Here is a 26,208-nt window from a genome sequence, read left to right as displayed (position 1 = left end):
TGACTCTTTGTTTTTGTGGTCGACAAGGGCTTAGTTAACTCTGCTTTAGAAAGGTTCTCTATAAAGTTTATGGAGTTTATAGAGAAAGAGCTCAGGAAATATCTTATTTTGAAATGCGAAGAGACCGGAAGCTACAGCTGTTGGCTCTCATTCTAACTTTTTATCAGTGGCATTTCTCTTTGTCAGAGGGCTGACTTCCGTTTTCATTTTTGCTCCAGGATTCTGGAATTTACTGTCTAGTTAGACTCTGTGCTGTTTATCTCTTTGATAAACGCTAATAGTAATTCAGTGCGTTCGTTGCGGGGTTAGTTAAAGGGTCTCTACTTTACTCTTGCCAATAGTTTTATCTGTTATTTTGTTTCATTCTTTAAAAACACGACTGTTTACCTAGCTAGCTGGCTAGCATCAGCCAGCTGAGTTAACGTTAAATCACCTAGCATGTTTCGGTTTTTGACTGACGTTGATGACGACCCCTACATGATGTAAGTATTGACATTTGTTAAATTTTATTTCTATATTGTTATCAGCATATCTTGCACGTGATGGAAAATTGACACATTTGTTTGTTCAATTAAAATTGTCTCGTGGCTTGAAGCAGGTACCTTGTGTTAACGTTACTCGAGCCAGCTGTGGGGGCCTACAGTGTTCCACCATATTGGATAGACAATAACAAAAAAAATATGTCAGAGCTTAACTGCATTTGTTAACCAGTCGGTCCCCAAATGACCAGTTGCCATCACTGGTTTAACTACACGGTGCGGTCCGATTGAAGAGTTTCGAAATGTAATTCTTGAGAGTATATTTCAGTTAGTTAAACATCTTTACATAAGAACATTCCCATGACGTATGCATGGAAGTAATATTCACCTTTACTAAATGCACAAAAAAACCCTACTAAATGCCACAAACACTGTGCAAAGGTTTTAGGCACTAAAAGTAATAAAAATATGACACTTGATTAGTTTTCATTTGGGAAACTTAATTTGAATTACAGCTAACAGAAAAAAAAACAAGCATGTTATTTACCCTTTGCCTATAAAGCAAAGCATTATGTTGTCATTGTTCCTGGCATCTTGGAAAACATGCCACTCTTCATCTTTTACTCGGCTTGTTATGTGCACTTATAGTCCTAACCCAAAATTCAAGTGGCAGATGATTTACCAGACATTTGCTATCACAAAAGAGGCTTATCCTTGAAAATGCCCATCTTTTTCTTGATGTGCTAAGATTCTGCAATCAATCGCAGGAATTCAATGGAGAAGGTGCCATCAGACTTAATTTCGCCTCGGACATTAGTTCTTTACAACTCTGACTGTATCTTTTAATCTCAGTGCCATGCCACAAAATTAATGGGCCCAATGATATGTGTCCGTGTCCAAAGCTTCCTCATTCTACAGCTTAATTTACTTCAATGGTAACTTGATTTTGCAAGCCTAAAGTATATGTTGAAACTATTAAAATTCTCTCACTGTCCTTGAACACGTAATATTTGCTCTGATAAAAGCAGGGTAGCTAAAAACTTGTGGTTAATGAAGCATGGTGTATTGTGAACCCGCAAACTTGGATCACAGGCAAGAGTAGGTCAAGAAACTCTTGTTGTCCTAATGATTTGTTAAATTTTTAAAATGTCTCTGCCTGTATTATTTTTTTTAGTTTTTCTTCACCTATGAGAATGTACGCCATACAGCTTAATTCGACCAGTGAACATGAAATATCATAAATATTTTTGATTTCTTCTAGGGATCCATTTGCAGCTCACAGGCACCAGATGAGGAGCATGTTTGGACCATTTAGTATGGACCCTTTTGCTCTTGCCCCCCAGATACAGCCACAGCGTGTGCCACGCAGACAGGTAACAGGCCCCATTTGTTTTATTTTTGGCACGTGCGCGTTCTCACATTGGTGTACATTTGTTCAAATATTATACTTAACACATTTTTTTGAGTTTATTATTCGCATGTTCTTCTAGGCTGGTCCTCTGACCCCTTTTGGCATGATGGGAATGGTGAGTAGTTATTTTTGTCACTTTTTTATTTTTACACCTGTAAAAAACTTTTGAAAGGTGTGTATTATAATCAAGTAACTTTATAACAAAAGTAATTAGATTAAGTTTAGGTAATATATTTGCATAGTAAAGCTATATGATTTAATGTATGTAGTCAGTGAGGTAGAAAACACAACGCTCAGTCTGTTTTGTATTGTTTTTTCTTCAACTCAATCACAAAATTACCAGCCAATATATTAAACTAAAACATTTCTTGTGACACTTTTCTTCCAGTGTTTTCTCCTTAACTTAAGACTTTTTGCTTTCTCTCTGCTTCACTTGTAAGTTGCTTTGGACATAAGCATCCACCAAATGACTAAATATGAATTTGATTACATGAATTTTTAACTTTTGGAAAAAAAAAAAGTTTTGCCACTTTTTTTTTTTTTGAACCAATACCACTTGAGAAAAAAATGACTTTGCCCATTTTTTGAGCTTTTCCTCTCAGCTTATACTTAGTACCTCATCCAATCAGAAATTAATAGGTCTCCCTTCATTTCATTTCTCAGGGTGGTGGATTCATGGACATGTTTGGCATGATGGGAGAAATGATGGAAAATATGGTAAGTTCTGTCAACTGTTTTAAAATAAAAGCAATGTTATTAACCACATTAATGAAATCATCTCACCTTCTGTTTACTTATTTGCTTCTAGGAACGAATATCTGGTTCACCAAACTGTCAGATGTTTTCCTCCTCAACGGTGATCTCCTACTCCTCCTCAGACATAGGGGTTCCTAAAGTTTATCAGCAGATGAGTGAAACGAGAACAGGACCCGGAGGGGTGAGAAAAACTTGCATAGCTTATTTGTTGTTAAATTACTTTACTTTTTATATTGACCTCATGAGGCCTCCGTGCCATATTAGGCCATCATTGTTCCGTTTATATATAGTTCAAAGTATAATGATTCGTTTAGTAAACTGATTTACCTGGCATTTTATTTATTGTTTGTTTGCTTTTTTTTTTTTTGTTTTTTTTTTAAGATTCGTGAGACACGGCAGTCAGTTAGGGACAGTGAGAGCGGCCTGGAGAGTCTTGCCATCGGCCACCACATCGGGGATCGTGCACACATAATGGAGCGTTCTCGAAATCGCCGCACGGGAGACCGCGAGGAACGACAAGACTTTATTAATCTTGACGAAAGTGAGTCACTGTGATGATAACAAGAAGTAACACCTTCTTCTTTTCCTTTCGGGTGTTCCCATTCAGGGATCACCACAGCGAATCATGTGCCTCCATCTAACCGTGTCCTCTGCATCCTCTTCTCTCACACCAACTAACTTCATGTCCTCTCTCACTACATCCATAAATCTCCTCTTTGGTCTTCCTCTAGACCTCCTGCCTGGCAGCTCCAACCTCACCGTCCTTCTACCGATATATTCACAGTTTTTCCTCTGAACATGTCCAAACCACCTCAATCTGGCCTCTCTGACTTTAAACAAGATGTGACACCAATGTGTAATTATTAAACGGTTAATTTAATACTTAAATGTAAAACTATACTCTGAAATGCAATATTTTTTGTATGATCCTTAAAAACCTTTCCTTTTTTTGCTTCCTGCTAGATGATGCAGCAGCATTTGATGAGGAGTGGAGGAGGGAGGCAGGAAGATACGCTCCCCCGAATGCACGAGGATTGGACTATGGTCGGGATCGACGGGCAGGAGGCCAACAGCTGGCTCTTACCGCCCCTCCTAGCTCAACAACTCCACCAGGCCATCGGCATGAATCTCCCAGACATCGTCAGGCCCACACCCGTCCACGTTATGACTGGTGAGAAGGTAAGACAGAGCTAAAGCACAGTGTACATAGCAAATTGGCTGGCTGACCATGGCCACATGCTACTAGTTCAGCTGTAACTACACTTAACTCCTTAAGTCTTGATTATGTGATAGATGGGCATGGCAGGTTTTATAGACCTAATTGAACTTATACTGGTATATAGAATGTGTGTGTTTGTAGCAATAAAAATGTTCCTTAGGTTTCATTGAATTTGTCAGTTTTTAACCTGAAGACAAACAGGGTTTTTGCTATGTTTTTTTCTTTAAATGAAACTAATGTGTACTAAAAGTTTTTCTAGTTCCATCCAGAAAGAAGTTATTAAAAAAAATTAACGTAAAGCATTGAGGAGACAAAGTAGCTTATTTTATAATTAAAGCCATCAGAAGAAGAGAATTGTTTGTGGTTTACAATAATTTAAAGCAGCAAAAACTGTTGCTTACCTAAAAATAAATCGATGAATTGATTTATAGATTTATTTACACACACACACACACCAATTAGGCATAAGTTTATTACACCTATGCAAGTTAATGCAATCCAATACAGTGGCTCTGGCATGAATTCTGCTTTTACAGGGTTATAATTTGTCGGTTTTTCTCAAAAGAGGTGGTTCTAATGTTTTGGACACTTCATTCATTTTAAATAGAGTGGCCAAAACATTAGAACCACATCTGCATAGAATGCACCCCGATACGACTCCACTACCCACTTTGACCTCAATAAAATAAAAAAAAACACATTGTAGGATTATCACCTTGCTTACAATTTTAACCTAAAAACTAAGAAATTATAACCTTGTAAAGGTAGAATTCATGGCAGAGCCACTGTATTGGGTTGCATTAAATTTCACACGTGGTCTTAATGTTATGCCTCATCATTGTAATTCGGATATGCTGGCACTTTGAGGCTCCAATATGCTGTATGATAACAGCAATCCTGATAAAATACATTTTGTCTCGTGTGATGAATCTAATGATTTGTGTCACACTCAACACTATCATTGTTGAGATCTGTTAGTGTGTAGTGAATGTCTGGTGAGTATTGGCACTGTGATTCAACTTGTGGCGTGCATCTGTTCTGCTTTGTTTTTAAATCCCAAATGGGTTGGTCCTAAATTTTTGATACTTTCAGCCATTTTTCAAATTGGCTAAAGTGATCTCTGACAGTTTTGGATTAATAACCATGGTTCATGTTGTGTTGAAACAGAATCCTCAGTTGTTTAGCTGTTTATTCAATCTCTTTCTTTTGTAATTTGACATAATAAATGCTCTGGTTGACTCTTTCTACAGGTGTCACACCTGATGCTACGACCAGATGGAAGGAGTTGAGGGAACATTCTCCCAATGCTGCGAAGTTGATGATGATCACAACTGCCCGTCATAAATATTTGATATGACTGGACTGTCTATACATAAATAACATATTACACACAAACCCCCCCCCCTACACACACACACACACACACACACACACACAAAGTAACATTTATTGTTAAACTTGTTACATACAAAATACACAAAGTGCTACTCTTGTTCAGACTTGGGTATAACTACACTTACTTTATATATACACACTCATTCTCAAAACTTGACGTGTTTTTGCCCACTGCACTACTGTGCTACAGTAAATCTGCTGTACAGTCCATTTTATGTTTGTGAAGACACTAGTGTGTCAGTGAATTGAATTGTATACTATTAACTAATTAACTAAATAAAATCATTAAACATTGTTAGATAATTGTAAAATGTCTCTGTTAAACTTTAAATTGAGGACAGCATGTAAAATCTGTAAATCTGTTTTGTTTTTAAACCATGACTCTATGCTGAAATGTCCTGAGTTCTCAGTTCCCTTCATCCGAAGATGGTTTAAATCTGCTACTATTTTACGATAGTTGGTTTGAAGAGAAAAGTAGGCATGCATGTTCTCTTTTCCTGTGCATGTATTCAGATGTTCCTTTTTCCTTCAGCCACCATGTTTGCAGATCATGTGACGTTTAGATGGAGCACACCAGCTGGAGCAGCCAATGAAAAACCTTTCTTTTATTTTTTATTTTTTTGACAAATCACTTGCAAAGCAGGCTCCCTGTTTCTGTCTGTGCTGACGGTATCTTTAATTACATCCACAACTTTTTTTTTTTTTTTTTTAAAGCCCGTCCTCTCTTTAGCATACACTGCTCCTGTCAGCTGTCTACCTGTTTTCCTGTGTGCTTTAATCCCAATCATTAGGTCTGACAAGGCACCTTGTCTAAAGTGTACCGTTTGTTTTTGCTTCTCCAACAAGCCCTCACTTTTCAGCAAGACAACAGCACTGCCTGGCTTTGAGTGCAAGTAAAAGCTAATTTTTCTTGTTAGCTGTCTCGTTGGACAATATTTGCACACATCAGTGCTACTGTAGTTATCAGATGAGCAGATATACACACAGCAAGCAAAAGAAAACCTGAAGGGGCTAGTTGGGAGTCTACAATTTTAAACAGATTAAACTGGAAGTGCAAATCACATCTTTCTCAGCACTTTTCAGACATTACTGCCTTCCTTCAAAGTAATAAATGTAACCCTTGTTATTTTACTCAATTCTACTCTCCACCCTTGTTTCTCCTTTCCCAGTTTCATTCCCTCCCCTCCTCTCTGCATCTTCCAATGACTCACAGGCTCCCCCTCCCCCTGTGTGTTACGTGATTTCTCCCTTCTCCTCCCACCTCTATTTCCCATTCGCTCACTTTCTTCGCCAGGCTTCAAACAAGCTGCAGGTAGCATTTAAAAAGATTAATCTATTTCTTTATTTCTTCCATCTCTCTAAACCTCCACCTTATTCCTCCTGCCCTCCATTTCTCATCTCCTCATTTCCTCCTGCTCTGTGCTTTCATCGTCTCTCCATTGGTCCATTTTCTCAGTCACTGAAACGGCTAAGAAATTGAAGTGGCTTGTGGTCCGGAACAGGTTGACAGTAGATTAATAAATAGCTGTGTATTATTAACCTTTGATTTGCGGTTCCTTCACTGTGGGTGTGTGTGCCAGCGTGTTCCCAGGGAGCATCTTTTCCACAGCTTTCCACCCCTAACGCTGCGTCACTATCATTACTGTGTGTGTGTGAGAGAGAGTGTGAGTGTGAAGACTTGTGGCAATAATGTAAAATTGATGCATCTCAGGAGCACATATGTTTGCTTTTGATATGTTTAGGACCATTTCATATGCATCTATCTCTTTGCATACAGCTTTGCTTGTTCATGCTCATCATTTTCTAATAAAAAATTATATGGAATGGGCATTTTATGTTGACTGTAATCTGTAGTACAGTCTGTTGCTTTCTCAATTTTTACAGGATGTCCATACAAAATATTGTTGCCAGGGAGATCCTGGACTCCAGGGGGAACCCCACTGTGGAAGTAGATCTGCATACCGACAAAGGTTAAAAGATAAATACATTGAAACTGGCTTGTGCTTTGCCACAAATATCTGTTAAGTTGCATTCACACAAATCCAGTTTCATTCTCTGCACATCTTCACTCAACCTTTTACTTCAATAAATTAACCACCCATCCACCGATCAATCCTCTGTCGGAAATTCAGGTCTGTTCAGGGCTGCTGTGCCCAGTGGTGCATCCACAGGCATCTATGAAGCTCTGGAGCTACGAGATGGAGACAAAACTCGCTACAAGGGCAAAGGTGAAGGGTTCTACAAAGCTGTATCCTTACAGCTTCTCTTTCTTTCATGTTCTTGTGACTTTCTTTACATAGAAATGCATTGATTTGCTCCTACCTCATAGGTGTAACCAAGGCTGTTGGTCATATTAACGACAGCCTCGGACCTGCCCTCATCCAGTCGGTGAGTGCAAATGCAAAATTGGTTAAAATGTATAAAGACAGAGTTAAAGCGTAACTAAAATTATTAAATCTGGCTGTTTTGTTTTAGGGAATCAGTGTGTTGGAGCAGGATAAACTGGACAACTTGATGATTGAAATGGATGGCACCGACAACAAATGTAAATCTAAATCGCATCTCATGTACCTTATTGGCATTTATGTGTAATAAGATGTTTTTGCACCAGTTACTGAGTTCATCCATGTGCTGTGTGGCTCTGTGATTCCTTCAGCTAAGTTTGGGGCCAATGCTATTCTTGGAGTATCATTGGCTATATGCAAAGCTGGCGCAGCAGAGAAAGGTGTCCCCTTGTATCGTCACATTGCTGATCTTGCAGGAAACGGAGAGCTAGTCCTTCCTGTTCCTGTGAGTGAGGAATAGTGGTATTGTGCAAAAAATGTAATTCTTTCGAACTTAAATGCCCAAATAAATCTAGCTCTTTTTTATCTGCCCTGCACTCAGGCATTTAATGTGATCAACGGGGGCTCACATGCTGGAAACAGGCTGGCAATGCAAGAGTTCATGGTGCTTCCTGTTGGAGCAGAGTCGTTCCGTGATGCTCTTCGTGTGGGGGCAGAGCTCTACCAGACATTGAGAGGCGTCATCAAGGAGAAATATGGTCAAGATGCTACAAATGTGGGCGATGAGGGAGGGTTTGCCCCTAATATACAGGAGAACAGTGAAGGTAAACATAACCACTATGTGCTATAAAAGATAGATTTTTTTTTTTTTTAAATTCCCATGATGGCCTGAGGTGTTATTGTACTTCTTCCTGTACCCTATCTCTCCATTAGCCCTGGAGCTGATAAAGACGGCCATAGAGAAAGCAGGCTTCACAGACAAAGTGGTGATAGGGATGGATGTTGCTGCTTCAGAGTTTTTCATTGAGGGCAAGTATGACCTGGACTTTAAGTCCCCGCCCAACGCTGCCCGCAACATCAGTGCTGAGGAGCTGGCCAGCATCTACCAGGGCTTTGTTAACAACTACCCAGGTGTGTATAGTAATGTGAGTGGGTATTTTTGTGTGTCTGTATTTCAGTCATTAAATACAAGTAAAAATACTACAACTCCAATTTGTTATGGATGACTTTCCTTCTTTCCAGGGCTCATGGACACGGTGTCAGTGTTTGTAGCTGTTTAAACAGCACTTAGTGAATGATAACGTGTGCCTATTTTTCATTTCTTACTCTGGACTAGCATTGGTATTTCTTTAATCACCTCATAGACACGCAAAGAAGAAAAAAACAGAGAACAAGAAATCTTGGTTTCTTTACCAGCTAGGTCTCTCGTGTTGACACATGTGCCCGTTAAAGAGGTTTTAATTATGTGCTACAGTGCACATTTGGCAGGCAGGGACCTACACTGATGTGGCTCTTTAGTCTGTCAATGATGTGCTTCCCGCATGTGTTGTCAAGTGCACATGTGCATCTGGGTTTAATGAGAGCACATTTAAAGACATTACTCCAATTAGAATCTTAATTAGAAGACTCACTGGTGATCTAGTCTTGTTGGCCTACATTTGAATAATTGAAAAAAAGGGTTTTTCACTCTTCTTTACATTCCTTCAGTTGTATCAATTGAAGATCCTTTTGACCAGGATGATTGGCCTGCTTGGTCCCAATTTACAGCCTCAGTGGGCATTCAGGTAAATCATCACAGTGCTTCTTTAGTTTGTACAACAAAGATTTTGTCTTGCATTTCCTTGAAGTTGTGAAACTCCTATTTAATTTTATTAATATTGCATATGATTATAGGTGGTTGGAGATGATCTGACAGTCACTAACCCCCGCAGGATACAACGAGCCGTGCAGGAAAAAGCTTGTAACTGCCTGCTGCTTAAAGTCAATCAGATTGGTTCTGTTACAGAGGCCATCAAAGCGTGAGTTGATTTTGTGTGTTAAAATAACAAACATGTAAGCACATTCTGGCATCTTTTAGCGTGCATTATTCATACTGTTTATACTGCACCTGCCATGTTATCTTATACCAGGTGTAAGCTGGCCCAGGAGAATGGCTGGGGTGTGATGGTGAGCCATCGCTCAGGAGAAACAGAAGATACCTTTATAGCTGATCTGGTTGTTGGTCTCTGTACTGGACAGGTAAAACACACACACAGAACTCTTCTAATTCCTTGTCAGATTAAACACTCTACCAAAAAGGTTTTCAAAACATCACTGGATTGTGACAACAACCATTTTCAACCTATGTTGCTGTTGTAGTCATTTCTTTTTCCCTTTGTGATCCTTGGTATTTTTGTCTCCCTTCAGATCAAGACTGGAGCTCCCTGTCGATCAGAACGTCTGGCCAAATACAATCAACTCATGAGGTGGGTATTTAATTTTATTGTATATGTGCATTTACATTTGTTGAAAGACTTAATATCCCTTTTCCAACTTATTATCTTGCTGCACTTCTCATCTTTTTCCATTCATTCTCTTTCACATCCATCTTACCTCCCTTTCCTCTCAGAATTGAGGAAGAGTTGGGTGACCAGGCCCGCTTTGCTGGGCACAATTTTCGCAACCCGAGTGCCCTTTGAGCTGCAAAATCCAATCAAATCACGTTATATTTCCGTGACTCATCTGTGTTTCAGCAGCTATAAACACGCAAAAACATACTTAAATGCATTCAAACTAATGGGTTTTTAAATAACTCAAGCACGCAGACAGCTCAGCGTAGTTACAATATATTAGACCCCATGCTTCAGCTTTTGACTACCATCATTTGCAGCAAATCCTGGTGGAAATATTTCAGTGCTTTTGCTTTCAGCAATGACATGCATGTCCCCATATTATATGTACTTGTTAGTTTCTTTCTCTTTCTGATCTCTCTGATTGTTTCCCCACTCACACTGCAGAAATGTTTTGCTCTTTTTGTGGCCTGATGTTTCCCGATGTTTCCTTTTCCTCCTGTTCCCAATGCTCTTTCTGGTGTGAACACTTCAGTAACTTGCTACGAAATTATGTCTGTTACTTTGTCTCTTTGTCTATGTTAAGCTAAATAAACGATATATGTTGACTTAAACAAACCCTGTTGTAGATTGACCTTTGTTTCCTTCTTAAGCAATTTGCAATCTTGGAGCCACTGGTTGCATGGTTCCAATGAAATGTCTGAATGTCACAAAATTACATAAGAAGTAAGTTTACAACAAAACTGATCACAGGTATTCTACATGAGAGCAAAATCCACATGGTTACACAAGACAAACTAACCGTTTGCCCATCCAAAATGAAAGTTGGACAGTCCAAGCTGAAGCAGGAAGTAGTTCTACAATACAGCAACTAATACAATGGAAATGTCTTGTCACAAGATTGTATGAGTTACTAAAGAGTTGGATGATGTTGGAAATTCTCTATCAAAATTACTTCTTTAAAACTGGTCTAAGTCTCTTTAATAGCATGATGAACACCCCCATCCAATATATAAATGTTAGAACGAGTCAATTTCAGGGCAATTCCATTCAAAATCTTTTAGCTTGTTAATTTAGCTAATAGCTCAGATTGTCCCTACTAGTAGTAGTGCAGTGGGATAAACATTTGGGTGAATAACTGCTAACTGACCCTTTTTTCACTCAGAAAAAACATAAAACAGAGTTTAACAGTTTATCTTCACCCTAAAATATCTCATATATTTTATAGTTGGTCCAATTTTAGGGTTGTATATAGATGGTTTCTTTAATGAGTAAATTCGACCTGAACTTTTTTTCCTGTCTCCTCTTTCCCCTCTGAGATATGAAGCGTGACAAAAAATAAATAAAATTAAAAATAATTTTCGACATATAGGCCGAGTCATAACCCGGGAGCTAATGGCTGCTTCATCACCTCAAAGCTAAGCTGTAGCAGGCCGGAGGCTTCTACTGCTCACACGGTCCAGGCTGTTACCCGCTCCTCTCTGTCTAATTAATGCAAATGTCATGTCCTCAGTCACTTCTGTCAACTAAACGCTCACAGAAAGTATCTAGTTTTAATGTTGCTACGTTTAGCTTGTAGCTAGTAACACTAAATACACCAAAGCTTAGCATGCTAGTGCGCTAACTAGTATTATAACCATCAAAAACTGCACGGAATTACTAATTAAGATTACACGTGTAGTTACCTTCTGGAACATGCAATAATGTCTATACTAGGTAGTATTACTTCGAACGAAGGCAAAGGCATGGAGTCATTTACAAACAGCTTTAGTGTAACTAATCTCCCCGATGCTGTCTTTTCCCTGTTCCTGACCAAGCGACCGGTTCACTCTGCAGTGTTGATGGGGTCATAACAGCTCAGTTTAAAAAAAAGTTGGGAAATTACAGTCACTCTTACAAATAAGACAATTTAGTTCTCATCAATGAAATGACAGTTGCTCCATGCTTAGGTCAGCAAATGCTCTTGTTCCTTCCTTCCAATTCAGCCGCCAAAATCCCCACGGGTATGCAGCTGTAATGTGCACCACCATCTACAATCAAGACACAATTCGCCTGTAATTGTACAATATGTTATTGTGGAAAAATGCTGTTAGCAACTGCAACTGCAATTGTTTTTTTTTTTTTTTTTTTTTTTTGTTGTTGTTGTTGGTGTTTTTGTTTACCCATGACCCATTGCAATATACAGTTAAACTTTGTAAAATGACAGAACAGGAAGTTATTGGAAAATTGTGCTGCAGAAATTACAGCAATTTGTTACAGTGCCAATTTCTGTCATTTTGCATCTTTTAATGTGTGTCTCCTGGGCCCCCTGACTCCTTGGGCCCAGGATCCTGTGCCTGGTGGGCCCTGTCACTACCAACGAGTAAACAGCCTAATGAGCATCGCTTGTTGGTGTGAGTAAGGGCGCGTGGCTGCGAACTAATTACGAGTTGCCCGCGCTGATCGTTCCACGTACTGAGCAGCAGAGGGAGCGAGACGAGAGCTCGCCGGGTTCCTGACGGTACAGGGGCTGCTGCTGCTGATGGTGGTGATGATGATGAAGGAAGGCTGGAGCCGCGCATGCGCCTCGACCGCAATCTCGACCGGATTGCCATGGTTACCACACAATAGGAGACGGGACAGGGGGCTGCGTGAAGGGGAGAGAGAGGGAGGAGGAGGAGGTCTGCAGAACCGCTTGATCGGACACACCGCTGCAAGGTTTAGACAGACAGACCGACCGGGAGCTGCTGGACAGGCACTTTACTCACCAGAGGGCACGATTTAATTATTCATTTGAAATTTGTCTAATTATTCCTAACAAGTTGAAGCTTCTTTGTTAAGTCGCTGACACTGTCATTAAAGGCTGATATTATTAGAAATGTGTGTTTTCTCCTCAGTTTTTATTAAGGTCCAAAAGAACAAAGACCTGCTGCACATTTCTACGTCTTCAGGGCTCATCAAGATGAAACCAGACGCACAGTTGTTCAGGCTGAAGTCCAGCCTCTCCGTACAGTAAAGGTGACTCTGGAGGACTAGGCAACAGAGACAGAGAGAGACCCTCCCTCTTGATCCCCTCCCTCTTCAGAGTTTTGGCCCTCTCTCCGCGCCTCTCTTCCTCCTTCTCTCTGCCTCACTACTCCCTCCTTCTCCTCCTCCTCTAGCCTCTCTCCTTATGCAAATCACGCCCTCTCCTCTTCTCCCTTTCTCTCGCCCGACGTGCATCCCTCTCTCCGGCTCACCCCTCCGCAAAAAATTGTGACTGTAAGACCGGAGAGTGGTAGGCTATCAAAAAAAGTGCAAGTCGTCTTAGAGGAAGAGGGGGAGTAGGTAGGGTGGGAGAGGGAGGGGGGCAAAAAAAGAAAAGGGGGCGAAAGGGGGTGGGGAAGAGGCGAGGGTACGCATCAATTTGTACAGTCTTCAGTTGGCACCCCTGTTTTTTCCTGCACCGAAAAGAAAGAGATTTCTTCTGCATTATTGTTATTATCGGAGGCCGTTGCAATATGAGCCAGCACAAGCTTCTGTTGACAGACGCCTGGGCTCGGAGGTGTGCGTGTCAGCGTGCAACATAAAACGACAAAACAGAGAGAGAGAAAGGAAAGAGAGAGTGGGAGCACGCATCGCTGGACATTATAGGTAAGGAAAAATTGATGTTCTACTCTGTATTTGGAGCTTTTCCTGCTGACCACGTTCGTGCTCTCCCTCCCATTTTTCCTTTGTGCGATAATTATCACCATACTCCTGCGCTGTGGCTAAATTATGTCCCGGTGAATTCATCTTAATAGAGTGTACGACGCGCACCCACATTCCAGCGAGGAAAGGGAAGGGAGAGCCGGTGCGAAATGCCACGCTTCGCCATTCCATATTATGTTTCTTTTAAGATGTGCATCGTCTGGGAACAGCGGTGCACAGGCATCCATTCTGATTGTGAACATGTATGTGTTGCTGAACACGACTCTCCCCGTCGTCGGTGGGTAGTGTTCCGCCGTGGTGGTCGGTATCAGGCTGTAGAGCCGCTTTTTGCCCGGTCTCCTCTGCGTGTGTATCAATACCATTCGCAGGAAGAAAGAAGAAAGGCTCGTTGCGGTGCCCGCTCGCTGGTGATGCAAGCAGAGCAGCTGCATGCTGCTGTGCTGCTTTGCATCACATGCAGCGGTCAATTTGTTGATAATGCAAATACCCGCCCGCGCGTGCTCGTGCGCGCGCGATGTGGGCACGCAGAGGGACTGGTGATGTTAATCCCGGTGTGTGTTAGTGCTCTGTTTGCGCTCTGTTGTTTAGTGACCACTGACCAAGACTCTGCCATTCGACCACAGACAGGCCAGTAAATGCCACCTGTAACTGAAATGCATCATGAATACACAAACCCCCTGAGCCCTGCATGTTTTCCACTCCTGCGTAATAAACTTAGTCATTTCTATATTAATGAGAGTGAGCGTGTACACACTGCGTTGCCCATATATTGGCATCCTTTTCTGTTATGCACATACCAAAATTTTACTCCCAGGATTGATTGAATCAGTCACTGCAGCATGCACTAATAATTAATGCACAGCCATGTGTAGTGGAACAGCTATAGGACTTACTGGAGCTTACTTGCTAAATCACGCCAAACATTACAAATTACACATTTACTGACTGCACTGCAGAGTGTGCATGTACATTAGCTGTGCTAACTGTTCAGCCAAGTATACCTTTTTTTTCATCCAGTGGCGTGCACTATTTATATCCTCATTCAATATACATTAGGCATTTTTTCATCATAGTGGTACATGAATGAATGGATTAGACAAACCCTCGCAAAGTAGTGCATGGATGGGTGAAGCAACTTGACGTTGTACATTTTGCTAATGGCTGGCAGGATAAATAAGTGTGTGATTCCACTGACCAGGTCATGTGGGTTTACCACAAGTGGCTGTGGGTTTGGGCTGTTGTAGTGAAGGTAGAAGAAGGGGGGTGTGGCCCTATGTTTCCAAGGAGGTGTGTCTTCTGCAGGCTGCATACCAAAATGCAGTCTACCAGTTATCACCTTTTCAGCTCCACACCTTTCATTAAAGTGTAATAACCAAACCAAAGTGTTCTGGTAGTGTGAGTGGGATAAACTATTGTGCCTGTGGGTTTTGGTTGCTGTGGTGAAAAAAGAAAGCTGGAGAGGAGATTGTTGAGTGCAGTGAAAAGCAGTTGTACTGATACAGTGTGAGACATGCTGGGAATTTAAATGTTGTAACCATGCTTTTGCAGTTGTTTTCATAATATCAGAAATTCCTGTACTCCACACTCAGCAGATAACATTGTTTTAAACTGCTCCTTAAAATATCAAATGCCACTTTTCAATGAATACTCTGTAGGATATTGCTGCAGATAAATACTAAATAATACTTTGTTTTCGTATGCTTCTTTACAGGTTTTTGATAGCTCTCATGGAGTAACAAACAACCCAGTCAGTCAGCAACAGGACCCACTTTAGTGCCTGCAATGGCATTTGTTGTAAAATGGACGTTATAGAGAAGACATAATGAAAACACGGACACACAAAGAATCGGTATGCACAAGCTTTTCATGCTTTGTTTTCAAAATGATGCCAGGCATTGTGTACCTGCCTAAATCTTATATGTAATGCATTGGAAGTGTGAATACATCATATTTAGTTCAATACGCAATATTATTTCAAGACAGCAAGCATGACTAAGATGTAAATTATTCATCTGGCTGTGACAGGCAGTAATGTGGTCTGAAATAGCAGATTCAGTGTTTATATTTTACTCTCTCCTCTGCTTACAATTCGTCTCTTCTCTGTGTCCTTCTGCCTTCACTCTGTTATGCCCCCTTTTTTTAACTTCTCTTCTCCACATGTTTTGCCCTTGCTACATTTCAATTTGAATCACACAAACTTTACTTTCTTTGGCTTTTATTAACTGAATTCATCACCACTGAGACATCATTATTCTCTCTGCATGTCTCCTTATTCCTTTACCCTTTTCTTGTTTTAACACCGAATGGTTTTTCTCTCTTCCCAACATTCCCTCATTGCTGGACTTTGCAGATGCCCATGTGCAGTGGGCGACGGCGTGGGGCGAGCGAGGAGAGAAGGGGTAGACGCCCACACCCCAGCCCCACTTGCCCTGAACGCAATGATAGACAGACGGTTAGAGCCTATATTCTTTTGTCTCTTATTCTTTCTTGCTAAATTGGCTATAGGTTTATCTGTGTGCATGCAAGAATGGAAGTCATTACCAATAAAGAATGGTCTCTTCTCTATTGAATTCTGTGTTTGTTTGTCGGTGCGAGAGTCATCAGTTTGATTGCCACAGACATACCATTGCTTCGTCAGTATTGTTCTATAGTGTGTTTAACATCTTAACACTTTGAAATCTTTGATGTTTCCAGTATGGCATTGATGTTTTCTGTGTGTGCATGCAAGTGTGGCTTTGTTCTAAAAACAGACATTGGCTTACTAGGGATTTAAAAACCTCACTACGGAATTAAAAGTCTTGTGCTGTTTTAGCAAAGAGGTGCTGTTGAAGAATTGGCTGGAAATCGCTTCAGTCGCAGATCACAAGGGCATGATTCATCCGAGAGTGAGGGGGAGGAACTTGTGTCTCCTCCAAAGAGGCAGAAAGTCCAGGTTTGTGTAAAGTTTCATCAACCTATTTTCTAAAGGTCAATTAGAAAGCTTTGATTCAGCTAAATCCGACAAAAAGCACTGTCTAAGCAATTAAGTGTTATATTGTTTGCTTCACTATTAGTACATTCTCAGAATATCCACAAATTATGTTTTTTTGTCAGGATTCGGCCTCTACCCCAAACCCTCCAACATCAACACATTCAACTGACAGCTCTGCTCCTTCCACTGTCCCACCTCCAACCTCAGTTGCCAGCCAATCCCGTGAGAGTGACAACGAAGATGGCCAATCCCAGGGAAGCAGGAGTTCAGTAGTTGGGAGTCTGGCCAATAGCAGCAGTAGTCTTAGCAGTGGGCGTGATATAGACCAGGACAATCGTTCCTCGTCCCCAAGTCTCTCTGCTTCACCTCTGGGTAGCCTGGACTCTGATTCTGATGGCCCAGACTCACCAAAGCAAGGAGAAAGGGAACGAGAGAAAGGCAAAGAGGGAGGAGCAGGGAAGATGACAGGTGAGGAAAGGAGAGGAATACGAGAGGGGAGAGGGGAAGAGTCCTATGGAGATGGAGAAAAACGAGACGTGGATGCAAGAATTGAAGACTGTCCTTCTCTTAAGCCCCCCTCCACCCCATGCTCTTCCTCTGGCCTGACTCCCTCGCTCCGTGGAGCAGGGGATTCATCAAATGACAGCAATAGTGGGAGAAAGTCTTATTTCTCCTTGGACTCCAAATTGATGTGCAAGGTTGAGTATGGTGGACCGCCAAGCGTCGAAGGTGCACTTAGTGGCAACAGAATAAATTCTAAAGCCAGCACACAGTGTGTGACCAAGACAACTATCTCGGGAGGAGATTTCTCCCATAACAGCCCCAACATTCCCCACTCCTTGCCCCCTCCTCTTCCTCCTCCACCTGCACTGAAGCCCCTGGAGCTTGGAGGACAAAACCTGCCTGCTGAGGTTAAGACAGAAAGAGACAAAATAGAAAAGACAGACAAACTCCTGGACAAGGCTCAATCCACTCCTCCTTCTCTGTTGCCACAGACTGGCCCCCAGCCACAGTCCCAACCTCAGACCCAAACCTCCACCCACCCTCACCACTACAGCTGGCAGGGTGGCACAGCAACTGGTTGCCAGGGGAGCTGGGGCTACACCCGTTACCCTGGCAACCATCACCCACACCAACCACAGCACCAGCCCCCTGTGCAGCAACAGCAACTTCCCTCTGTTTACAACCCTCCGTCCTCTCGCCACTCCTCTTCACACCCCGCTTACCTCCCTCATCCTCACCCCCACCCCCACAGGGAGTACCTTCCCAGGTACACAGGAGGGGACAGAGAGAGGGGGGTTGCAGGTGAAAGGGAGAGGGGAGTGAGAGGGGAGTGTGGGGGGAGGGAAATTAACAGGGAATTCTCTGCTCCCATTGGCAACAACAGCAACAATACTAGTGGGGGTAATAGTGGTAGTGCATGTGGAGGGATGGGTCCCAACAGCCACCAAAACAGGGAGTTTGGGGGTCTGTCAGTTGGTCAGACGAGGGACTACCAAGGTTCTGGGAGAGATGGGCCTAACTTAGGGCCTGAAAGAAGAGACTTTGGTCCAGCATTCAGAGAGAGAGAGCGAGAAAGGGAACGTGAAGGAGGGAGGGAATTTCCTCTGCCAAACCAAAATCAGACCAGAGACTTTGGCCCCAATGGAACAGGAGGGGGGCATGCCAGAGACAAAGATGGAGGCAGATGGGGTGAGTTTGGGGGCCAGACAAGAGAGACTGCAGGAAACAGTAACCCAAACAACAGCTCCATCCCCCAGGGAAACCCCCCAAGTTCAACCAGCGGGTTACCTGTCACACCCATGCTGAACAGAGACCCACCTGCATCACCCCAAAACAATCCCAGCCACCCCTCTCACTTGTCTCTGCCTCCTCACCCCCACCCACATCCCCCAAACTCATCCAGCCGAGACTTTGCTCCTTCCATAGACCAGGCACAACCCCCCTCCTCTGGAGCAGACCACTTTCACAGAGAGTATCCTCCCACTACAGGAAAAGACTTTGCTGCCGGAGTGCCTCCTTCCACCGGCACAAATCGAGAATACCTCAGTTCCCCTGGGGTGACTCCAAACCTAGGGCGAGAGTATTCAGGGCCTGGAGGAGCCCAACATCCCCACCCATCTCACCCCCACTTCCAGTCTGGATCCAGAGACCGAGACAGGGACTCAAATTTGCGAGAATCTGCTTTGTACCAAAACCGTGGAGGCCCAAATCAACCTCCTGCACTCTCTCCATCGTCTTCTTCCAGCCATCATGGACATCCTTCCAATAATCCTTATATCCCTCCACCACCTCAGCCTCCTTTGCCCCCTACCCAGACCTCTCATACCCAGCCCCCCTCATCAAGTATTGCTCCTAGTGTTCGCCCACCACACTATCAGTCGTCTGCCCAGACTCCTCCAACACCACTATCTCCCTTACCCAGCCCCTCCACCAATCAGATGGGAGGCTTCCCATCTTTTCCGCCTGGTTCCTCGTCTGCACCCAGCATGCCACTTCCTGGGGCAGGTGTATCATCCAGCTGTTCACCTGGATGTCGCCCCTCCCCTTTCCACAGCACTTTGAGCAGCCACCCTCCATTCAGTGGAACGTACCACTCTAATGGGAACAGCAGCAGTAACATAGCCAACAGCAATAGCAACAGTGCACCCAATAGCAGCAATACCACCTCGCAGTCACTTTCGCCTCAAAATGTGTCTAAAGGACCTCCACCTCTTAGTAACTCTGCCAACAACAACAATAGCATCTCAACAACTTCCTCCAGTTCGTCACTCCCCAGTGGTGATGGACATTCCGATTCTGCTCCACCTCCCACACCTGTCATTAAGGAAGAGCCGATGGAAGACAGAGAAGAGACTGAAAGCCCACCACCAGTATTAAGAAGCCCATCTCCAGAGCCCAAACCTGTAGACATTCCCATTCACGCCAGCCAATCAGCACGGTAAAGTCGAAAAGTGTCTGACTCTATTCATTACCTTATGATGGGGATAATGACTCCTGATGGTTGAAATAATAGTATTATACACTTGTGTGTCTTATGTTTCTAGGTTCCACAAGGTCCTTGACCGTGGCAGTGGTAACTCCTGTGCCCGCAGCGATGTCCTCTTTGTCCCGTTGGATGGCTCTAAGCTCTGGAAGAAGAGGAATGAGATGATTGAAAGGGCCCGCAGGGAGGTAGAGCAGCGGGCCAGGGACCTCAGAGAAAAAGAGAGGGAAAGAGAGAGGGAACGTGAGCGTGAGAGGGAACTGGATCGACATCTACAGGTGCACATTTAAATGTGATAATTATATAGCGTGTCTGATTTAACACATTTGATGTGGATTAAATTGATCACTTTAATGTTAATGGAAAAAAGCAGATCAGGACAGGTGTGATTAACTGTTTTCTCCTGTTTTCTCTGCAGCAGCAGAAGGATGTCAGTGCTGCTGGAGGGGGTCGCCAGGGCTCCTCACTCTTCTTCCCCTCCTCATCTTCTATCATCCTTGACCCTTCATCTTCCTCCTCTTCTTCCTCGGGCAACCCTGTCTCCCATCCCCCTCCCCACCCCCAGCATCATCCTTCACATCCACATGCTCACCTTCCTCCAACACACCATCTCCACCCCTCCCTCTCTCACTCTATCCCCCATTCCCTTCTCCTGCCATCCATGGGTGGGGCGTCAGCAGTGGTTGGAGCCCCACAGGGAGCCCTGGGAATAGGTTTAGGAGGCCCATATCTAGGCCCAGACACCCCAGCACTGAGAACCCTAAGCGAGTATGCTCGCCCTCATGCTATGTCTCCACTGGGGGCAGTGAGTCGTGTCCAGGCACACCACCAGCAGGTTCATCATGGCCATCCCCATGTTCACCCATCATTTTTCCTTCCTCAATTCCAAAATCATGCTTTAGCACATCCACACCACCTGCCTGCTGATGCGGCTACAGCAGCAGCCATCTTGGGGTTTCTGTATGGTGGCAGCCTCGAAGGTGGTCCAGGTGTTGGTGGCCACCATGGGATGGCAGGAGGTCCAGTGCCTGGAGGGATTGGTGGAGCAGGGTTAGGAGGAGTGGGCTTCCCTCATGCCATGGCTGCACATCGAGATCGAATAAAGCCAGGATTTGAATTTAAGAGTGATGAGCGGGGTTACCCACCGGGGTCGATACCTGATCCCACAGCTCTTGCTCTTGCTCACTCACATTCACATGCCCATGCCAACACCCATGCACATGCACATGCACACTCCCTGCTTCTTGGAGGAGGCGCAGGGGGAGCTAATGAAGTATCACTCTATGGTACTCCTCCTCCCCCAGCTCCCCCTGGTCCACCACAACTCCAGACCCCAAACTTGGCTCCAATAACTCGACCTCCCAACCCTCCTGCCCCTCAGTCCCTGTCAAATCCACCTCCTTCTTCTCTCCTCCCACCCTCACTTCCCTCTCACCCTTCATCTGCGCCACCGGCTGCTCCCCCAACCCCGGCAGCCCCTGCTGCTCCTCCTCCAGCTCCTCCACCTGCTCCACCAACCTCCAACGCTGCCTCACTTCATCATCCAGTCCCCCATTCTTCTTTTCCCAGCTCCCTGTCCTCTCATCTGCCACCAGCCCCTGCCCCAGCGGCTCCCCCTGAGACTTACCCCACTCCCACTCGCTCACCAGCTTCTTACGAGCGAGACAGGAGTGGGGAAAGAGAGCGGGAGAGGGAGAGAGACAGAGCAGCTTTGCCTGCCTTTGGGGACAGAGAGCGGGAAAGAGAGAGGGAGAGAGAAAGGGGAGGAAGTGGTGGAGGAGGCACAGGAGGAGGGGGAACCGGCGGAGGAACAGGTGGAGGAGAAAATCTGGGGCGTCTTCAGATGCTAAACGTGACGCCTCATCATCACCAGCATTCACACATCCACTCACATCTTCACCTGCACCAGCAAGACACAGGTACCCACTGCTACTAACAATGCTGTCATTATCACTATCAACTACCTTTATATTATGCATGTTAGTCGGAAAACATTCTCTGTTCAAGAATTTATAACTATAAAAGAGTGGACAATGAGACTGGTAACATTCTGTAGACATAGACCTGTATTGTTGTCTGTAATGATACACAAGATAACACCTACAGTACTATACTATGAACATGGGCACTGATGTTTATTTTCAGTGTATTTCACACATGAGCTCTGAGCTGTTTGCCACAGACACAGCCAGAAAGTGATGAGAAGTATTGAGAGCTGAATTTACACACCAATGTCTTGCTTACTTTACTTTTTGGTTTGTTAGTTTTTTTATATACAACATTTTTATATATTATTCCTTACACAGTGCTTTGCTACTTTGGCAAAGTACTGTTATATTTACAAAATTTGTGCTGAAAGAAGAAACCTGTTGTTTTTTTCCTTAATTCGACTATTGCATCAGTATGACAATGATGCCAGATCATGTCTGTAGATACGATATCTGACGTCTCTGTTTTGAATTCATGCTGATGCTTTGACTCATATTAAGTATCTCCTGTATTTCCTATTACATCACTGGCATCCAGCAGCGGGCGGGGTTCACCCCCTGATGGACCCGTTGGCGTCGGGGTCTCCTTTAGCACGCCTCCCATACCCAGGAGCCACATTGGGCACCCCCCTCCTGGCTCACCCCCTCACTGACAGCGAGGTGCTCCGCCAGCAGCTGTTTGGTGAGGAGAAGGCTCCTCGTCCATGTACTCGTTCAGTTTTTTCCTCTATAAACTTCATAGTGTTTATTATTTATGAAGACAATCACAATAAATGACCTGGGTGCCTTTCCTTCCTGTTTTGTTGACAGGTGCTCCTTTCCGTGACCTGCCCCAGCCATCCTCACTCACAGGTCCCATGTCAGCAGCCCACCAGCTCCAGGTCATGCAGCAGGCACAGAGTGCAGAGCTGCAGCTCCAGAGACTGGCCCTGGAACAACAGTGGATCCATCACCACCACCACTCCCTCACCCAGGATGAGTATTACAGGTACAGTTGTACTACAGGTACTACATGACTAGTTTCAGCTCTAATGTTTTGAAAACTTGGTGAACATGTGTCTGCACTGTCCTGAAATGGAAAAAAACTTGACTTAACTTAGCTGGTACTGCCAAATTTGAAACTGAGACCTGACCTGAGGCCCAAAGCGCTATTTTGCAGTATATGCTGTAAATATACTGTATGTCGGCTTATTCTAATTTCTATCACACCACTGTGTTACGATTCACTGGCACAGTTTCCTTATTCCCATTGGGCATTTTGAATCTGCCTGACACAAAACCAAGTTGTGATTCATCAGGTAGCAGAAATATCTGGCTACTCCATTTTTATTGGCCTTCATTGTAGGTCTTTATTGTTGGCTTACTCTACACCACACTCTACACTCTAATAATTACACAAACTAACTAGACATGTGTTGTGTTCACTTAATCGTTTTCTGATAAAACGGTCTATTGGTAACAACCAGTACCAACCTTACACTTGCATCTCATGAAATGTAAACACTTTTCTGATAGGACTTTGCTTTGATGTTTTTTCCTTGACTTAGATTTTTGCTTACCTTGTACCTCACTTGTTAGTCACTTTGGATAAAAGCGTCTGCTAAATGAGTACATGTTAATGCAACCTCTAAATGTAAGTTAGGGATATGGACATTTGGGAGCGTTGATTAAAAATAAAACTTTATTTCAAAGGGTTAACCTGCTTTTGTCTGGGATGAAATTGGATCATTTGTGCACTTGTGTTTTTACCTTCACCTTTTAGTCACTTGAAGAAAGAAAGTGACAAGACCCTGTGAGGGAGAGGCACGACAAAGAGCAGCATGGAGACACCTGATGCAGAATATGTGGAAGATTAAGTGAAGCGAGCAAAACAAAAGCACTGAAAATAATGAATGAACTTGAAATGAAGTGGGAATAATGGACAGGGAAATCACGGAAGAAAACAAGGAGCGTTTTGAGGGCAGAACAAAAGAGGGGGGAAGTTGTGAAAACACGATCCCTGCAAACTGCACCATGATGAAGATCCAGACTCCAGCACTTCCCTGCATAATGTTCTTGAACTCCAGTCCTGTTTTGTATTGTGCTCTGTACAGTAAATTAGATGGGGGCAGCAATAGTGAAGAACAGTGTGTGTAAAATACTTGATGCCAGAAGGAATGTGTACATGAGTCTCTTTTATGTCATTGCATGTAGCTAGGCGCTTATTCTGAACTGGTGGAACTTTTGGTTCTATTTTTAGTAATTACCCCCTCTTTTGTATCTGAGAGGTGTTCTATATGCATGAGACCAGCAATTTAGTGTTCTGTTTATGATCAATAGTATTGTTATTATGATTAATGTTGTCTGTTTGTTGATAATGATATAATTATATATACAGTACATATTATTTGTATTATTTTTTTACATTTTCATGGTACGGCAGTCAGTTTTTATTTTTATTTTTTATTTTCAATTTACCTTGTGAAACAAGATGCAAATGAAGGCAAAAAAATCTGGAAATAAATTATAATCTTTTTTGCTAATGTCTTGCATATCTGTGTGTGAGCCATTTTCCCCCTCTCACATACATTCAGACTATTTGCTCTGTCTTTGTTTTATACAAGTCACTCATGCACAAAGCATATCAAATTCCTTACTCTCCTCCCCCTCCCCCCTCTCTCTGCTCCTTCTGACTCCCCTTCTTTCTCTTCTTTGGCGTCTCCCTCCCTCTCTTAGTAAGTGTAGCTAATAGGAGACACATGGGATGAGTACGAGACATGGGAGTTGAGTCGCTCCAGTGAACACCAGCCACCCTGTAGAGAGACGGGATTTGTTGCTGCACTGTAAAAGTGAACAGAAAATAAAAAAACATAAAGAGAGAAATGAAATATGAGAAAGAAAGGAGGAGCTGTTAGAGAGTATGATTTACGAACAGTGCTGAAGACTCAGGGCTGCGTGTGCTCTTGTCGTGTCCAGCTGCAGGAATCTCCTTCAAACAGATACGAATCCATGAGAACGGCCTTCACATCACCAGATAGAATCACTGCTGGTTCCCAGATTTGGGGAAATTTCGATGTGATTGAACAAACTTTACAACCTTGCAGATTTTACTTTTTGTTGATGCACTCTGTCATTTTAAATTGCCTTACAAGACGCTCCTTAATGTCTTTAAATCTTCTCGTTCATCCAAAAAAAACAGCTTATACTGACGTGATATTGATTGGTAGTATTATCTGTAAGAACCATCTCAGTCAGGGCAGTGCTATTGGATGTCAGACATACTACAGCATGTGACATATGCTTTGTGAGTTGGTATGTAGGTTGTGGTGTCATTAAAAGTCACCTTGAATATGTGTGTCAACATAATGTAAAGTTGTAGCAGGACAAATCTAATTTCCCCTCTGGTGACATCACATCTGGGGTTTATTCTTAGCTCTTCATCAGTCGTTTCTCACGGTGGGTAAGGACATTGTGAAAGGTGTGGATGAAAAGGCTGTATTTTGAAGACAGGGATTTTAGAGACTGGCATTATTACTACGCCCTTGCTTTTAATGTAGCATGTAACATAAGAGTTATTACCAGCAGCTGTTGCAAATCTGGGACAAGAAAATTGTAAAATGATTCTTAGTCTCTATCTTTTAGTACCAGATGTGAATGGTTTAGTGCACACAAGTATATATATGTATATATATATATGTATATATATATATATATATATATATATATATATATATATATATATATATATATATATATATATATATATATATACACACACACACACACACACACACATATATATATATATATTTAGTTATTATTAGTTTAGTTATTTATATATATATATATATAAATATATATATATATATATATATATACAAGCAAGACAGAAAATACAACAGAGTAAAATTTGCCAGCACATGTGACACCAATTTGTTGTCACCTACATCTAAAGAACATTGCCTCCAAATAATATGTACTTCTTTGCTTTAAAGGGCAAGTCAACTAATTTTCACCTTGCTTTCTATGGCTTTACGTTAGTGTGTAAATGTACATTAATGCTTTTAAACTTCCCTCTGAATTCCCTGTATTAAAATGTTTTACTGCTCCTATCTAAAAAAAACTTCTCCAGATGACATCACCTGGAGTAGTTTTTCATCATTATAAGTTCAAATGATGTCATCTGTGTGTCATCTCCGTGTCATCTGACCATGATTACTAACTTCGTAGTAAGAACAATGAGACGATATAATCTGGACTGAAGGTTCCTCCCAGTGATGGCATCTGGAGGTGTTTCAAGCTAGAAAAAGAGATTTTAATACAGGGAACTCAGAGGGAAGTTTAAAGGCATTCATTTACACATGCTATCCAAACTAGATCTAAAAGAAGGAAGATCAATATCAGTAAAGGTGTCCTTTAATAGTTTTTTGCCACATAGTATGGGTATAGTTATTATTAACTATCATGGGTCAATGTATACAAAACTACTAGTGCTAAGTTATTCTAAATTAATTAAAAATT

At 42.7% G+C, this 26,208-nt stretch overlaps 3 protein-coding genes across 7 annotated transcripts; all 3 read left to right on the top strand.

Moving 5' to 3' along the window:
* The first annotated feature begins 170 nt into the window (after window positions 1–170).
* mlf2 (myeloid leukemia factor 2) lies at window positions 171–5,304 on the top strand. Its single transcript, XM_067509916.1, has 8 exons — window positions 171–482; window positions 1,741–1,852; window positions 1,970–2,005; window positions 2,554–2,607; window positions 2,699–2,827; window positions 3,028–3,187; window positions 3,610–3,825; window positions 5,116–5,304. Exons 1-7 carry the CDS (start codon window positions 439–441, stop codon window positions 3,819–3,821), a joined length of 747 nt encoding a protein of 248 aa, XP_067366017.1. The 5' UTR covers window positions 171–438; the 3' UTR covers window positions 3,822–3,825; window positions 5,116–5,304.
* Window positions 5,305–6,237: 933 nt separating this feature from the next.
* Window positions 6,238–10,712, top strand: LOC137130134 (gamma-enolase-like). Its single transcript, XM_067509913.1, has 13 exons — window positions 6,238–6,572; window positions 7,145–7,230; window positions 7,393–7,488; window positions 7,590–7,648; window positions 7,736–7,805; window positions 7,917–8,050; window positions 8,147–8,369; window positions 8,479–8,676; window positions 9,253–9,329; window positions 9,439–9,563; window positions 9,675–9,783; window positions 9,952–10,010; window positions 10,154–10,712. The coding sequence occupies exons 2-13, from the start codon at window positions 7,146–7,148 to the stop codon at window positions 10,221–10,223; spliced, it is 1,305 nt and encodes a 434-aa protein (XP_067366014.1). The 5' UTR covers window positions 6,238–6,572; window position 7,145; the 3' UTR covers window positions 10,224–10,712.
* Window positions 10,713–13,020: 2,308 nt separating this feature from the next.
* atn1 (atrophin 1) lies at window positions 13,021–24,211 on the top strand. 5 transcript variants are annotated; one of them, XM_067509909.1, is made up of 10 exons: window positions 13,021–13,706; window positions 15,475–15,612; window positions 16,114–16,215; window positions 16,576–16,695; window positions 16,857–19,675; window positions 19,782–19,998; window positions 20,139–21,639; window positions 22,250–22,414; window positions 22,519–22,696; window positions 23,471–24,211. In XM_067509909.1, exons 2-10 carry the CDS (start codon window positions 15,586–15,588, stop codon window positions 23,502–23,504), a joined length of 5,163 nt encoding a protein of 1,720 aa, XP_067366010.1. In that variant the 5' UTR covers window positions 13,021–13,706; window positions 15,475–15,585; the 3' UTR covers window positions 23,505–24,211. The 5 variants fall into 5 exon arrangements, with proteins under 5 accessions (XP_067366010.1, XP_067366009.1, XP_067366012.1 ...); XM_067509908.1 differs by having other exon boundaries at window positions 13,027–13,706; window positions 20,142–21,639; window positions 22,247–22,414; XM_067509911.1 differs by having other exon boundaries at window positions 13,030–13,706; window positions 20,142–21,639; window positions 22,247–22,390.
* Window positions 24,212–26,208: the final 1,997 nt, after the last annotated feature.

This window comes from Channa argus, chromosome 7 (genome assembly GCF_033026475.1).
Source record: "Channa argus isolate prfri chromosome 7, Channa argus male v1.0, whole genome shotgun sequence".
In the NCBI taxonomy this organism is placed as follows: Eukaryota; Metazoa; Chordata; class Actinopteri; order Anabantiformes; family Channidae; genus Channa; species Channa argus.
This window is presented reverse-complemented; position numbering and strand designations above follow the sequence as displayed.

Coding starts and splice junctions, on each gene's coding strand:
- mlf2 (XM_067509916.1), top strand. CDS start 439: ATGTTTCGGTTTTTGACTGACGTTGATGACGACCCCTACATGAT. Junction 2,006..2,553: donor CTTTTGGCATGATGGGAATG/GTGAGTAGTTAT, acceptor TTCATTTCTCAG/GGTGGTGGATTCATGGACAT. Junction 2,828..3,027: donor CGAGAACAGGACCCGGAGGG/GTGAGAAAAACT, acceptor TTTTTTTTTAAG/ATTCGTGAGACACGGCAGTC.
- LOC137130134 (XM_067509913.1), top strand. CDS start 7,146: ATGTCCATACAAAATATTGTTGCCAGGGAGATCCTGGACTCCAGGGGG. Junction 7,649..7,735: donor GACCTGCCCTCATCCAGTCG/GTGAGTGCAAAT, acceptor GTTTTGTTTTAG/GGAATCAGTGTGTTGGAGCA. Junction 8,677..9,252: donor CTTTGTTAACAACTACCCAG/GTGTGTATAGTA, acceptor ACATTCCTTCAG/TTGTATCAATTGAAGATCCT.
- atn1 (XM_067509907.1), top strand. CDS start 15,586: ATGAAAACACGGACACACAAAGAATCG. Junction 19,999..20,138: donor AACTGGATCGACATCTACAG/GTGCACATTTAA, acceptor TTTTCTCTGCAG/CAGCAGAAGGATGTCAGTGC. Junction 21,640..22,246: donor CCTGCACCAGCAAGACACAG/GTACCCACTGCT, acceptor ACTGGCATCCAG/CAGCGGGCGGGGTTCACCCC.